Source organism: Mobula birostris, chromosome 21 (assembly GCF_030028105.1).
Source record: "Mobula birostris isolate sMobBir1 chromosome 21, sMobBir1.hap1, whole genome shotgun sequence".
Classification (NCBI taxonomy): Eukaryota; Metazoa; Chordata; class Chondrichthyes; order Myliobatiformes; family Myliobatidae; genus Mobula; species Mobula birostris.
The window spans coordinates 12837742-12852460 of record NC_092390.1 but is presented as its reverse complement, the minus strand read 5'-3'; the positions used below and the strand labels follow the sequence as shown (position 1 = coordinate 12852460).

At 41.5% G+C, this 14719-nt stretch overlaps 1 protein-coding gene across 1 annotated transcript in view; it reads left to right on the top strand.

The window, feature by feature from the left end:
* hps1 (HPS1 biogenesis of lysosomal organelles complex 3 subunit 1) overlaps positions 1 to 14719 on the top strand; it is a 95919-nt gene that overhangs the window by 23653 nt on the left and 57547 nt on the right. Inside the window, exons 2-4 of the mRNA XM_072238983.1 lie at positions 1769 to 1909; positions 6131 to 6273; positions 10835 to 10943. Of these exons, the coding sequence (XP_072095084.1) occupies positions 1769 to 1909; positions 6131 to 6273; positions 10835 to 10943 (393 nt within the window). The remainder of the gene's footprint in view (positions 1 to 1768; positions 1910 to 6130; positions 6274 to 10834; positions 10944 to 14719) is intronic.

Sequence of the window (14719 nt, the reverse complement as noted above, 5' to 3'; positions counted from 1 at the left end):
CTGGGGTTGCCAACTCTCTCACTCCCAAATAAGGGACAAAAGCAGCAGTCAAATACCTCGCGAAAGACTACCATGACCATGAATCCTTGCGTAGGCACCTGTGTGCGCATGCGTGACGTGTGCATACCTGTATATGCCGGGTTTTTTTCTCTACAAATCGGTTTTGGCTTAATCTTCCTGATTCTGATACACTGTACATACATTATTTCTATTTTATATAGGCTGTGTATTTAGCATATCATTCCTGCTTTTACTATATGTGTTATTTTAGGTTTTATGTGTTATTGGTATGATTTGGTAGGTTTTTTTTGGGCCTGGGAACGCTCAAAAATTTTTCCCATATAAATTAATGGTAATTGCTTCTGCGCTTTACACCATTTTGGCACGAAAGGTTTCATAGGAACGCTCTACCTTATCTGGGGAGATATGGGACAAGGGCGGTCTTGTATGGGACAAACCAATTTATCCCAATATACGGGATGTCCCGGCTAATACGGGACAGGTGGCAACCCTAGTTCAACCTCTCCTGGTAGCACGTGCCCTCCAATTTAGACAGGTGGGCATCTCTGTCCATTCTCCCTGTGGACTGCAGAGGGGGTTTTTTTTGGGCCTTTCGGTTTCCTCCCACAGTCTAAAGACGTACTGTTTAGGTTAATTGCTCATCGTAAATTGTCCCATGATGAGGTTAAGGTTAATTGGGTTTTGCTGGGTCAGTGTGGCTCGAAGGACTAAAAGGGCCTACTCTGTGCTGTATCACTATTTGAAATAAACAAACAAACAAACATGCCTCTTTGTATCCTCTCCATAGCATCCACATCCTTCCTGTAATGAGAGACCAGAAATGAATGTCATACTCCAGATGTGGCCTAACCAGAGTTTTTCAGATCTGCAACATAATTTCCTGAACCTTGAACTCAATTCCTCACGTAGTAGACCTTCTCTACCACATCTCTAATTTTGTGGCTTTTTTTTGATATGTTTTTTGTTTCTAATCGGAACAAAACAGACAAAGCAGCACCTTTATTAGGAGTTTGTAAAGATTGCACATGCAACCGAAACTTTGACAAACTTTGATAGATGCACAGTGGTTGCACTTGCTGCCTGGAGTGGAAACGCCAATGCCCTGGAACAGACAGGTCAACGGAAAGTAACGAATACAACATAGTCCACCACAGGCAAAGCCCTCCCCACCAGAAGAAAGCGGCATCCGCTATCAAGGACCCCTGTTACCCAGGTCATGCTCTCTTCTTGCTACTGCCATCAGGTGGGAGGTACAGGAGTGCTAGGTCCCACACCCACTGGGTTCAGAACCAGTTATCACTCTACAACCATCAAGCTCCTGAACCGGTGTGGATAACTTCACTCACCACAACTCTGAGTGAATTCTACAAACTACAGGCTTACTTTCAAGGACTCTTAACGACTTGTAGTCTCAGTATTATTTTGTTTCTTTTGCACAATAGTTTGATAACCTTTATAGTTTTTCATAAATTCCAGTGTATTTCCTTATTTTCCTGTACATACCTGCAAGAAAACAAATCTTGAGGAAGTTTACAGTTATGTGCTTTAATAATAAACTTTGAGGTAGATTTGATAGTTACATGTTCGTCAACAATGTGTCTGCCTCAGTTATGTGCGGAATTGTACAGCGGGGATTCCAACTCTCAAATTACCCATGTGGAGTGTGCTGTCACTGAAAGGGAAATAAAACATTTTCAAACACTAGTTAGACACTGCAATATGGCTAAACTGTTCCTTGTGTTTGCAGGCTCATGTCCCGGCCTTTGAGGACAGCATAAACACTCTATTTGCGCCTCTCCTCATTTCCTGCATCACTCTGAATGAGAAGGTCTCTGATACGTACACCTCCTTTGTCAGTGAGAACAACTACCTCTTCGCAGTTCGCCAGGTGGGTTCGAGACGTTTGCTTCAGCTGCATGCTATGGTTTCGATGCCTGATGAATTTCACAAATAGTTTTGGGTCAAACGTGTTTACAAAACAGTATGTTCATAAACCTAAGAGACTTCAAGTCTCTGATCTGTGCTCAAAAGCTTGCAATATGGATGAAGGACATAGTCATAGAAAAGTTCAGCACCGAAACAGGCCATTTGGCCCATCTAGCCTGTGCCGAACCCTTTTTTTTGTTAAAGGAGTGTCTCTTTTCAATATTTTTATTATTAATTTCTACGTAGAAGAATACAGAGTACAAGAAATATATAAGTCAAAAAAAGATAAAATAATACCAATACATATTTGAATCACACTCGCAACCTCATTACTCTATATTCATGTCAATTAAATCAAATCATAATATTGAAATAGGATAATTTTATTATTATACAAAAATAATCCAAACCCATTACCAAGATCGAAGCTGCTTGCTAAAGAAAGAAAGAAGGAAAAAAAAACCCTTATCATATAGTGAAATGTTATTAGCCAATATCTGTACTTTACCAACAAATCAAAGATTTTGAAAATAGTTCAAAAATGGCCCCCACAATCTGTGAAAGTCTTGGCTAGATTCAGAAATTGAACAATGGATCTTTTCTAAATTTAAACATGTCATAATATCATGTAACCACTGAGCGTGAGTGGGCGGAACGACATCCTTCCATTTAAGCAAGATCGTCCTCCCAGCTATAGGAGAAATAAAAGCCAAAATGTGTAAATCAGACGTCTCCAGAATAATATAGTTTTCTCCAACAAGACCAAATAAAGCAGTCAAAGGGTTAGCTTAAAATTTACTTTGAGAAGTACAGAAAAGGTTTGAAATACTTTCTTCCAGTATTTCCCAAGACTTGGACATGTCCAAAACATATGAATTATTATTACATCTATCACAAAAGGGAGATATGTCCGAATAAAAATGAGATAGCTTATCCTTGGTCAGGTGGGCCCTATGGACCATTTTAAATTGTAAGAGGGAGTGGCAGGCACATAACGATGAAGTGTTAACCAATTAGAAAATTTCATTTGGAGTTTCCTCAGAAATTGAAGTCTGTAAATCTTGTTCCCAAAGATGTGCCGAACCATTTAAACTGCCTACTCCCATCGACCTGCACCCAGACCATAGCCGTCCATACTGCTACCAGCCACGTACCTATCCAAATTCCTCTGAAACGTTGAAACTGAGCTTGCCTGCACCACTTGTATTGTCAGCTCGATCCATGCTCTCACAACCCTCTGAGTGAAGAAACTTTCCCTCATGTTCCCCTAAACTTTTCACCTTTCACCGTTGACCCATGACCTCTGGTTGTCGTCCCACCCAACTTCAGTGGAAAACTCCAGCTTGCATTTACCCTATCTATATCCCTCGTAATTTTGTATACCTTTGTGGATGTTGGGCTGTCATAGGTCAGTGGGTCCTGGGTTCAGGTGTCTGTGTGAGCAGGAGGCACGAAGGCTGGTGAGCCGGCAGGCTTGGCATTCGGGGTCCTATTATTGGCTCGTCCTGAAGTCGATATTGAAGATCAAGGCCCAAAGGGCAATTGGAAGTCTGGAAGTTGAGTCCAGTGGCTGAAGCTTGGAGACTGCATACTGGAGTCCTGCGGTTGGAGGACTGACTGTTTTTGTGTCTGTGTGTGTAAAGGGGCTTGTTCTGCTGCTGTTGTTTTTTACTTGTGTTCTGTTGAACATTGAGGATATGCTATGCTGGTGCTGACGTGTACTGACACCTGTGAACTGCCTCCAGCGCATAATCAGGTTGTGTTGCTTATTAATGCAAATAATGCATTTTGATATGCATGTGCTAACTAAATAAACCTGACTCTGAGATAAACCCATAGCTGTGGTTCAGTGATCAAAAGCAAAGTTTTCATTGCTGAAAAGGAAAACACAGTGCCCTGAGTACCTTGCAGATCAGGCAGAATCTGTGGAGAGAGAAATTGAATTAATATCTGACTTTTCAACAGATGAAGAAATTGTTCCCATTGAACCTTTAATGTTCCATACTTTCCCCTCATTACCTTTCCATCTTCTCAAATTAAATTTGAGAGCAAAAAGGTGATACTTAAGTCTCTCCATTGTTACTTCCTCAGATTGTCACCTTTGGAAGATCTGCTAGTGGGTTACTTGTAATCCTCAGTGAGGTACAGTATTTACACATCAGGACCTGATGAAGGGTCACAGCCCAAAACATCAGTTCTTTAAAGATTTGAAGTACATTTATTATCAATGTATGTAGTGTACAACCCTGATAATCTTCTTCCCACAGACAGTTACAAAAGACAGAAACACCATGGAACCTGTTCAAAGAAAGCATCAAACTCCCAAAATGTGAAAAAAATACGAATCATGCAAACAGCAAAAAGGGCAAAAAATTATAAAACATCAAAACCACAGAATCCTTGAAAGAGTCGAGGAATGTTCAGTTTAGTTCCATTCCGTTCTGTGACTTTCATTGATTGCAGGCCGTAGAACCAGACCATCCTGATCAAAATCACACACAGTAACAATAAAGAAAGGTGTAACCAGAAACATGTATAACGTGAACTGCAGAGCCAATCCACAAACTGCATCGATTAAACCTACTGCAGACTTGAGCCTCTGGGAGGAGAGAGGGAGAGGGTGAAACCCCCCCCCCCTCAAAATGCTCCTTCCACTGGCAGCGGAGAGAGAGAGAGAGAGCAGTCACCCGCAGGCAGATAGTGCTGAACAGCTGCTCACCTTTTGCTGTTGTCCTCATGGATTTGAATCTTGCTCGAAACTCTAATTGGGAGATTGTTGAGAAATGGAGTCGATGGTGCTCTCGTGACCCACCTCCAGGTTTCTTGGCCTTCAGGCCACCCACTCCGCTCCAAACCTGATCGAACCCCCTAAGAGACAGCAAAGCGCTGGATCACTCAATCAGCCTTCGAAATGTAAATCTCGGGTTTCAATCACACTTCGCTTAATAGCAGAATCATATCTGAAAGAAGAGACGTAGTAGAAGAAGTAGTTTTGTGAACTGGCTGCAAGATGTCACCATTGCTTCTGTTGTTTGCTGGCGCCATTGCCTTCAGAAGATTCTGTTCCTCTCCAAAGATGCTGCTGAGTTCCTCCAGTATTTTGTGTGTTACTCTGGATTTCCAGCTTCTGCGGAATCTCTTGTGTTTGATTTCCTATCCAGACATTCTCTCTTCCCCCTCTTGTAGGGCAGAAGATACGAAAGCCTTAATGGACGTGCCTCCAGGTTCAAGGACAACTTGTGCCACACTGTTATAGGACTATTGAGCAGTTTCTTAGTACAAAAAAGCAGTCTCTTGACCTGGGACATTACCTCGTTGTAGCCTTGCATCTTATTGTCTGCCCACACTGCAATTTCTCTGTAACCGTAACACTCTGTTGTTATTTTCCCTGGTACTACCTCAGTGCTCTGTTGTAATGAACTGATCTGTATGAGTTGCTTGCAAAACTAAGTTTTTTCACTGTACTTCGGTATATGTGAAACTAATAAACCGCTTTTCCAAATTTAGATAATTGCATTTCTGATTTGTAATGCCATTGGAATCAACTAGCGATTAACAGTTGATGGTGCAATTGAATGCTGGTAAGTCTCCAGCTACCCAAGGTAGTGTTGGTTTAAGATGAATCATTATCTGCTTAAAAGTTTAAAAGAATATCTGAGAATGAAGCTCCATCCTTAACCCACGCAACACACACAAAAAATGCTGGTGGAACGCAGCAGGCCAGGCAGCATCTATAAGAAGAGGTACAGTCGACGTTTCGGTCCAGGATTCTTCGTCAGGACTAACTGAAAGAAGAGATAGTAAAAGATTTGAAAGTGGGGGGGGGGGGGGGGAGATCCGAAATGATAGGAGAAGACAGGAGGGGAAGGGTGGATCTAAGAACTGGAAAGTTGATTGGCAAAAGGGATACTCAACTTTCCAGCTCTTAGATCCACCCTTCCCCTCCTGTCTTCTATCATTTCGGATCTGCCCCTCCTACTTTCAAATCTCTTAATATCTCTTCTTTCAGTTAGTCCTGACGAAGGGTCCTGGCCTGAAACGTCGATTGTACCTCTTCCTATAGATGCTGCCTGGCCTGCTGCGTTCCACCAGCATTTTTTGTGTGTGTTGCTTGAATTTGCAGCATCTGCAGATTTCCTTGTGTTTCCATCCTTATCCCAATTGTGTTTCTTTTGGATTTCAGTTTGGTGAGTGCACTTATATTGCTGTGAATGGAGACGGTTCAGAGAATGAAGATGATTTGAGACGGAAGATTTTTGTGCTGAAGAAGATCATAGATTTGCGTTTTGGGTTGGTGACTTTGGATGCTACCATCCTAAAGAAAATGTATGTAATAGTGATTTTTCTTGATTCATTTTTTTTCCCCATCAACTTGCAGATGTTCTTTCTCTCCTTTTGTCTGTTGGAGTGTTGTACACTCAGTGGCCACTTTATTAGGCACACCCGCTCTTTGATGTGAATATCTAATCGGCTAATCATGTGGCAGCAACTCAATGCATAAAAGAATGCAGACACTGTCAAGAGGTTTGGTTGTTGTTGAGTCCAAACATCAGAATGGGGAAGAAATGTGATCTAAGTGACTTTGACCATGGAATGATTGTTGGTGCCAGACGGGGTGGTTTGAATATCTCTTGAATTGCTGAATTCTCCTAGAATTTTCATGCACAGCATTCTCTAGAGTTTACAGAAATTGGTGCGATAAACAAAAAAAAACACACACACACACACACCCTGTGAGTGAAAATGCCTTGTTGATGAGAGAGATCAGCGGAAAAAGGCCAGAGTGGCTCAAGCTGACAGGAAGGTGACAGTAACTCAAATAACGACACGTTACAACAGTGATATGCAGAAGAGCATCTCTGAATGTACAGCACGGTAGTGTAGTGGTTAGCACAGCACTGTACAGTGCCAGTGATCTGGGTTCAATTCCCCCCACCGCCTGTAAGGAGTTTGTACATTCTCCCTGTGACTCTGAGTTTTTCCGGGTGCCCTGGTTTCCTCCCAAGGTCCAAAGGCGTACCGGTTGGTAGGTTAATTGGTCATTGTCAGTTGTCCCGTGATTAAACTAGGGTTAAGTCGGGGGTTGCTGGGAGGTGTGGCTCGAAGGTCGGAAAGGGACCTGTATCTCAATAAATAAATAGATGTGTTCGATTTTGAAGTGAATGGACCACGTCAGCAGAAGACCATGAATGTGCACGCGGCAGTACCTCCTGTACCTAATAAAGTGGCCACAGAGCATGTACAAGTCAAGGTTGAGTTGAAGTAAACTAATAAGCAATTGAGACATTGAAACGAGTTGACTTTTATTTGCTGCCAGTAAGCATTGTGTGGTAAAGCCACTGGGACACTGAAGCTTGGTGGTCTATTTTCTCTTTCGCTGTTGGCAATTGAGTCAATAAAGCTTGCACAAGCCAGTATTTGAGTTTGGATCTATCTGGGCTGCATGGCTTTGTCTGTAGTTAGTAATAAACTTGGTGAGGTGAGGTGTTCAAGGGTTTGGTGATTTATTCTTTCTTTGGGGAGGGGAGGGAACGTCGACTCAGACCATGAGAGGACTGTGACGGGCATTTTCATGCCCTACAAGGCACAGATTGGAAGTCTGTGTGGGGCGCCACTCCAGAGTATTCTTTCGTTACTTTGTGTTTACTTAGTGATACAACACAGTAATGGGCCCTTCCAGCCCAATGAGCCCCTGCCGCCCAGTTACACCATGTGACCAACTAACCTACCAATCTGAGCGCCTTTGGAACGTGGGAGGAAATTGGAGCACCCGGAGGAAACCCGACTGGTCACAGGGAGGACGTATGAACTCCTTACAGAGAGTGGTGGGATTTGAACCCGGACTGCTGGAGCAGTAATAGTGTTATGCTAACCACTACACCATCATGCTCAGGAATTGGAACACAGAGTGGTTGGGATAAATTTACAAAGCACAAGTGCTGGGAGTCTCTTTGGACAAGTGTCTCAGCCAATTTCAGTAGCCTTCTGCATTTGGTCTGAATATAGAATTGATCCAGGTACCTTCCGGTGTAAAAGAGGCTCTCAGTTACATTGGCACTACAGCACAGAAGCAGCTCCTCTACGTTAATAGCCAAGTGCTGGTGTTTATGTTCTGTGTGAGCTTCCTTGCTGGCCTTGCGGTGTGAGCAATCAGAATCAGGTTTATTATATTGACAGTGATGTGAAATTGGTTGATTTGTGGCAGCAGTATGGTGCAAAGGCATAAAAATGTATAAATAGTCCAAAAAAAGGAATAACAAAGTGGTGTTGATGGACCATTCAGAAATCTGATGATAGAGGGAAGAAGCTGTTTCTAAATCGTTGAATGTGGGTCTTCAGGCTCCTGTCCTTCCTCCCCAGTGGAATGACAAGAAGAGTACATGTCACAGATAGTGAAGGTTTGTAGTGATGGATGCTGCCTTCTTGAGCACCACCTCTTGATTCTACGTAAATGCTCTTTTTGAATATGTATGGAGGAAGCAAAACTGAAGAGCCAAGCTAGCCTTAAGGAAGTATTTCAAAGGTGTGGTGGCCACAGAAAGTTGTAAAATTAGTCAGCTCCATCATGGGTATTAGCCTCTATTATCCAAGTCATCTTCAAGGAGCGGTGTCTCAGAAAGGCTGTGTCCATTATTAAGGACTCCAACCACCCAGAACATGCCCTCTTCCAAACAAGAGAAAATCAGCAGATGCTAGAAATGCTGGAGGAACTCAGCAGACCAGGCAGTGTCTGTGGAAAAGAGTACAGTCGACACTTTGGGCTGAGACCTTTCAACAGGACAGTGTGGGTCTCGGCCCTAAATGTTGACCGTACTCTTTTTCCATAGGCATGCCCTCTTCCCATTCTTATTGTCAGGAAGGAGATACAGAAGTCTGAAGGCACACACTTAGTGATTCAGGAACAGCTTCTTCCCCTCTGCCATCCAATTTCTGAATGGACATTGAGCCCACGAACACTACCTCACTTTTTTCTATTATTTCTGTTTTTGCACAATTTTTAATTTAACTATTTACTGTTCATATATATACTTGCTATGATTGATTTTTAATTGCTATATTATCAAGTATTGCATTGTACTGCTGCTGCAAAGTTAACAAATTTCATGACACGTCAGTCATGTTAAACCTGATAAGGGAAACCTTTTGCTTCTAATCAAACTTTTGAAGGTTTGGGATGTGGACAGCATCGATATGACCACAAAACAATGGGCAGCAGTGGTTAGTGTTATGGTACTAGCTGTAAGATGAGGGTTCGATTCCCGCCACTGTCCATAAGGAGTTTGTATGCTTTTCCCCCTCATGATCCTGTGAGTTTCCTCTGGGTGCTCCAGTTTCCTCCCACATTCCAAAGACATAAAGATTAGAGTTAGTAAGTTGTGGACATGTTATTTGTGAGCAAGTAAACATTTGCAGGCTGCCCATGCTAAAATTGTCCCTGATAGGATTTGATGCAATTGACACAGATCACTGTATGTTTCGATGTATAGTGACAAATAAAGCTTAATCTTAAAACATTGGAGCAGAATTAGGCCATTCGGTCCATTAAGTCTCCTCTGCCTTTCAATCAAGGCTGATTTATTATCCACCTCAACCCTATTCTCCTGCCTTTTTGTAACCTTTGACACTCTTGGTAATCAAGAAACTATCAACCTTCGCTTTAGATATACGCAGTCACTTGTCCTCCCCAGCAGTCTGTGACAACGAATTCTGATATTGGGTGTCGTCTATTCTTTATCTTGCTGTGATTGAAAGTCCGTCATGTAGTACAGAATTGTCAAGCTCTTAGAACAGGCCCTTAGGCCATGATGTTCCAACCTTTTTAACCTACTCCAAGATCAATCTAACCTTCCCTTTCAACATAATCCTCCATTTCTCTTTCATCTATGTGCCTATCCTAGAGTGCCTTAAATGTCGGTAATGTATCTGCCTTTACCACCACCCCGGCAGCGTGTTCCACACCCCTGCCACTATCAGTTTGGGAGGGGGGAGAACTTGCCTATACTTTCTTCCAAACACCTTGAAGGTATGCCCCCTGGTGTTAGCCGATTCCACCCCAGCAGAATAGCCTCTGGCTATCCACTCTATCAGTACCTTTTAACATCTTGCGCATCTCTATCAAGTCACTTCTCATCCTCCTTCGCTCTAAAGAGAAAAGTCCTAGCTCACTCATGATATACTCTCTAATCCAGGCAGTATACTGGCAAATCTCCTCCACACCATCTCTAAAGCTTCCACATTCTTCCTATAATGCAGCAACCAGAACTGAACACAATATTCCAAGGGTAGTCTAACCAGGGTTTTATCGAGCTACAACATTACCTCGCAGTTCTTGAACTCAATCCCCCGACTAATGAAGCCTAACACACCATAGGCCTTCTTAACCATTCTATGAACTTCCGTTGCATCTTTGAGGGATCTATGGTCAAGGACATCAAGATTGCTTTGTTCCTTAACACTGTTAAGAATCCTACCATTAACCCTATATTCTGCCTACATTTGTCTTTTCTCAGCCCAGCACCTATCATGTCCCATTGACAACCTTCTGCACTATCTACAACACCACCAACCTTCATGTCAGCTGTAAGCTTACTGATCCACCCTTACACTTCCTCAACTAAGCCATTTATAAAAATATCAAAGAGCAAGGGACCCAGAACAGATCCTTATGGAACACAACTGGTCACCGACCTCCTAGGCAGAATACAGTATACTATATAAGCTACCACCCCCTGCCTTGTGGAGGCAAAACAATTCCTAATCCATACAGCCAAGTTTCCTGGTTCGTTACTAAAAGCTCAACAACCTTTCCCATTTGTTTCCCGAAGTAGCCTGTGGTAGATCTCACACAGCCCTGGCTCCTTACTAATGCTTCTTCCTGCTCTCTCAGGTTGAGACCCCAAGACACTGAGCAACGTTGTAAGGTGTGGAAGATGTTTCAAGACCTCCTGATCACGTATAGTCACCTGAGGGCAGAAGACCAGAGTTTCCTAGTGGAGGTGATGAAATATTACTGTGCAGCGACGTTTTGCATCCTAAAGTAGTTAATGGAGTTGTTGTCTTCCAGGCTTTTTAGGTAATGTTTTGTATGGACGAACACAATACACCACATTGCCAGCCTTAGTGAACAAGGTGACTCCTCATTATAGGCAAGTTGTGGAAGTTTAGAGAGGGTGCAGAGGAGGTTTGCCGGGATGTTGTCTGGATTATGGAGCGTGCCTTATGAGGAAAGGTTGAGCGAGCTCGGGCTTTTCTCTTTGGAGTGAAAGAGGATGAGAGATGACTTGACGGAGGTGTACAAGGTAAGCGACACAGAGAGTTCCCAAAGTGGAAAGGGTGTAATTTTAAGACTGGAGGAAGGCACAGAGAAGATGTCAGGGGTGGATTCTATGCACAGAGTGGTGGGTGCGTGGAACCTGCTGTCAGGGGTGGTAGAGGCAGATGCATTAGGGGCATTTAAGATGGGCAAATTGATGAAAAAATGGAGGGCCATGGAGAGGCAATGGTTAGATTGATCTTGGAGTCAGTTAAATGGTTGGCATAACATCGTGGATCGAAGGTCCTGTACAGTTCTATGTTCATTGAAAGTCAGGAATATTTGGGGATCTTGTGATGAGGAGCTTGGCTCTGATCTACATCTGTATGGTCTAGTGATAGTTTTTTTTAAAATAATATTTTAATTGAATTTTACATATATTTCACATATACAAATAAACAATAATAATAATTAAACTAAATAGTAAAACACATCCTCATATTTTTCACAATCATCAAAGGAAAAGAGATATAACATTTCACATGCTTCACATATTTAATAAAGAAATAAAATAAAAACACATCAGAAAAAAAACTGTAGAAGCACTCAACAACACACAGCTATTTCAAAATGACTGTGCACTTTGACGTCCAAGAAACTCCAGTAAAGGTTTCCACACGTTTTCAAATTCTCCTGCCCTTCCCCTGGTTATGTAAGTCAGTCTCTCCAATACAATACAAGATGCCATCTCCTTCACCCATACAAGTATCGAAGGTATATCCATTTTTCTCCAAGAAAAAGCTATCATCTTCCTGGCCTGGAGGAGTCCAAAGTCAATTAAGATTGACTGTTTTGGACTAACAGTAAAGTTCTTTGTATAGATACCTAGCTCACATATTTTTGCTTGGTGAGGCACCTTTACTCCAACAATCTCAGATATAGTCTGAACAACTGTTTTCCAGTATTTTTTAAATTTTGGACAGTCCCATACACAGTGAAACAGAGTACCGTTTTCTTCTAAACATTTAACACAAGTGTCCGGGATGTCAGGGGATCAATGGTTCAGTTTGACCAGGGTAATATAAGTTCTCATTAACCATTTGTATTGTAGTAGCTTCATTATCATATTAATGGATTGTTTTTGGGATTCTAAACATGCCATTTCCTACTCAGTTTCTTATTGTCCTCTTGAACATCCAGTCTCCATGCCTCCAGTCTGTCAATGGTGGACTCCTTATCATATGATGTCAAAGCTGTAGAGAATAAAGAAATCTGACTCCTCCCCTTTAGGTTTGGAAGTGTGAGATTTTCAAGAGGTGATAGTGGTGGTTCAGATATTAAGTGCTTATATTTTGATAATATGGAATGTCTCAGTTGCAAATATTTTAAAAAGTATTTTTTTTAGGAATATGGTATGTCTGACACAATTGATCAAATGTAATAAGATCACCATTCATATAAAGGTCCTCTACTTTCTGCACACCTTTGGCTGCCCAGATTCTGAAACCACCATCTGCTCTTCCTGCCCTGAAGTATGTCTTGCCCCATATTGCAGAAAAGTGAGAGATGGGAGGAGTATCTTTGATGTGCTTTATACCAGATGTCAATAGTATTTTTGAGGAAAGGGTTCTTGGTTGTTCTTTTCAGATCTCTTGGGTCTGCAGAGTATAGAGCTTTAATGGGAGGTTTGGTACTGATGTCTGTTCACTATTCACCCAGGCTGGAAGGGCGTCCATTGAGAGATAAAACATTGCAGAACATAACTGAGCAGACTAATAATACCATTTCAGGTTCGATAGCCGTAGCCCTCCTCTTTCATAAGGCAGGTCTAGCAGCCTAAGTCTCAGTCTAGATGTTTTATTATTCCAAATGAATTTATTGAAAATACTATTAAGCTTATCAAAAAATGATTTTGGTAGTGGGAGAGGAAGTGATTGAAAAAGGTATAGAAATTTTGGTAATATATTCATTTTGAGCATGTTTATACGGCCAATCATTGATATGGGCATTGTTATCCATCAATCCAATGTCTCCTTCACTTCGTCCACTAGTGGATCATAGTTTGTTGGGACGATCGTTTTAATTTCAGGGACAATTTTGACACCAGGGCAGGTAAGTCCTTCCTTTGCATTTATAAATGGAGTTTTTATGACTGGTTTCAGTCTTTCTTCTTTGTTCAAAAATAGTATTGATGATTTTGAGTTGTTAATGTTATAACCAGAGAACTGCCCAAACAATTCAATCTGTTGCATTAAGTTTGGAATACTGATGGATAAATTTGTTTAAAAAAAAGAATCACGTTGTCAGCATATAAGGATATTGTATGTTCCTGTTCTCCTAGCTGGATGCCTGACAGGCCGGTCTGCGTTCTTATCGCCATAGCCAGGGGTTCTATGGCCAATATAAACATCGGTGACAAAGGACATCCCTGGCGAGTAGATTGCTCCAAGATGACTGGTTTAGAAACTATACTATTTTTTAAGACATTGGCTATTGGGTTTGTATATAAAATATGAATCCATTTAAGGAAGTTCTTCCCAAATCCAAATCTAGGCAATACATTAAACAAATATGGCCATTCTGTTCTATCGAAGGCCTGCCAAGCATCCAGTGAAAATACTGCTGTGTCTTTAGTGTCAAATTTTTCATGAATTATGTTAAGAAATCTTCTAATACTATGAAATCCTTGGCGTTATTGCACAAAACCATTCTGATCATTATGAGCTAGATGTGGGATATAAGGATCTAATCTTGCTAAGGCTTTACACAGTTGTTTTGTGTCTGATCCAATTAGACTTATCAGTCTAAATGAGGAACATTCTGTCGGCGGTTTGCCTGGTTTCAAGATCAGCGTTATCATTGCCAGCCTTAAGGCAGGTGGGAGAGTTCCATTCCAGTAAGATTCGTCATGCATATTGAAGAGTGGGACTAGTAATTTTTCTTGAAATGTTTTGTAGAATTCAATTGGTAGGCTGTCAGGCCCTGGCGCTTTACCACTGTTAATATTTTGGATAGCTTGTGATAACTCTTCGATCGTTATACCTCTATCTAACTCCTTTTCTGCATCTTCTGTCAGTGTCTGGAATTGAAACTGATCAAGAAATGTGTCCTGTTCTTCTGAGGCTTGGGGGCATTCTGATCTATATGCATGTTCATAAAATTCTCTAAAACTGTTATTAATTTCCAATGGGTCTACTGTTAGGCTTCCTGAAGAGGTTACTATACTGTTAATTGCTCTATCAGACTGTATTTTTTTAATTCTCCATGCAAAAAGTTTCCCAGCTTTTTCTCCTTGATCGTAATAAGATTGCTTCAGCCACATTAAACTTTTTGCAGCTTTATCAGCAGATAATTTATTATATTTGGCTCTTAAAAGTAGCAGATCTCTTTGTTGGATTATCCCTTTCATTTAAGTTCTATCTCTGAAGATTTGTTTTACCAAAGTTTCCATCTCTATTTTTTGTTGTTTGGCCTTGGAGCTTGTATAACTGATGACTTCTCCTCTTAATATATGCCTTG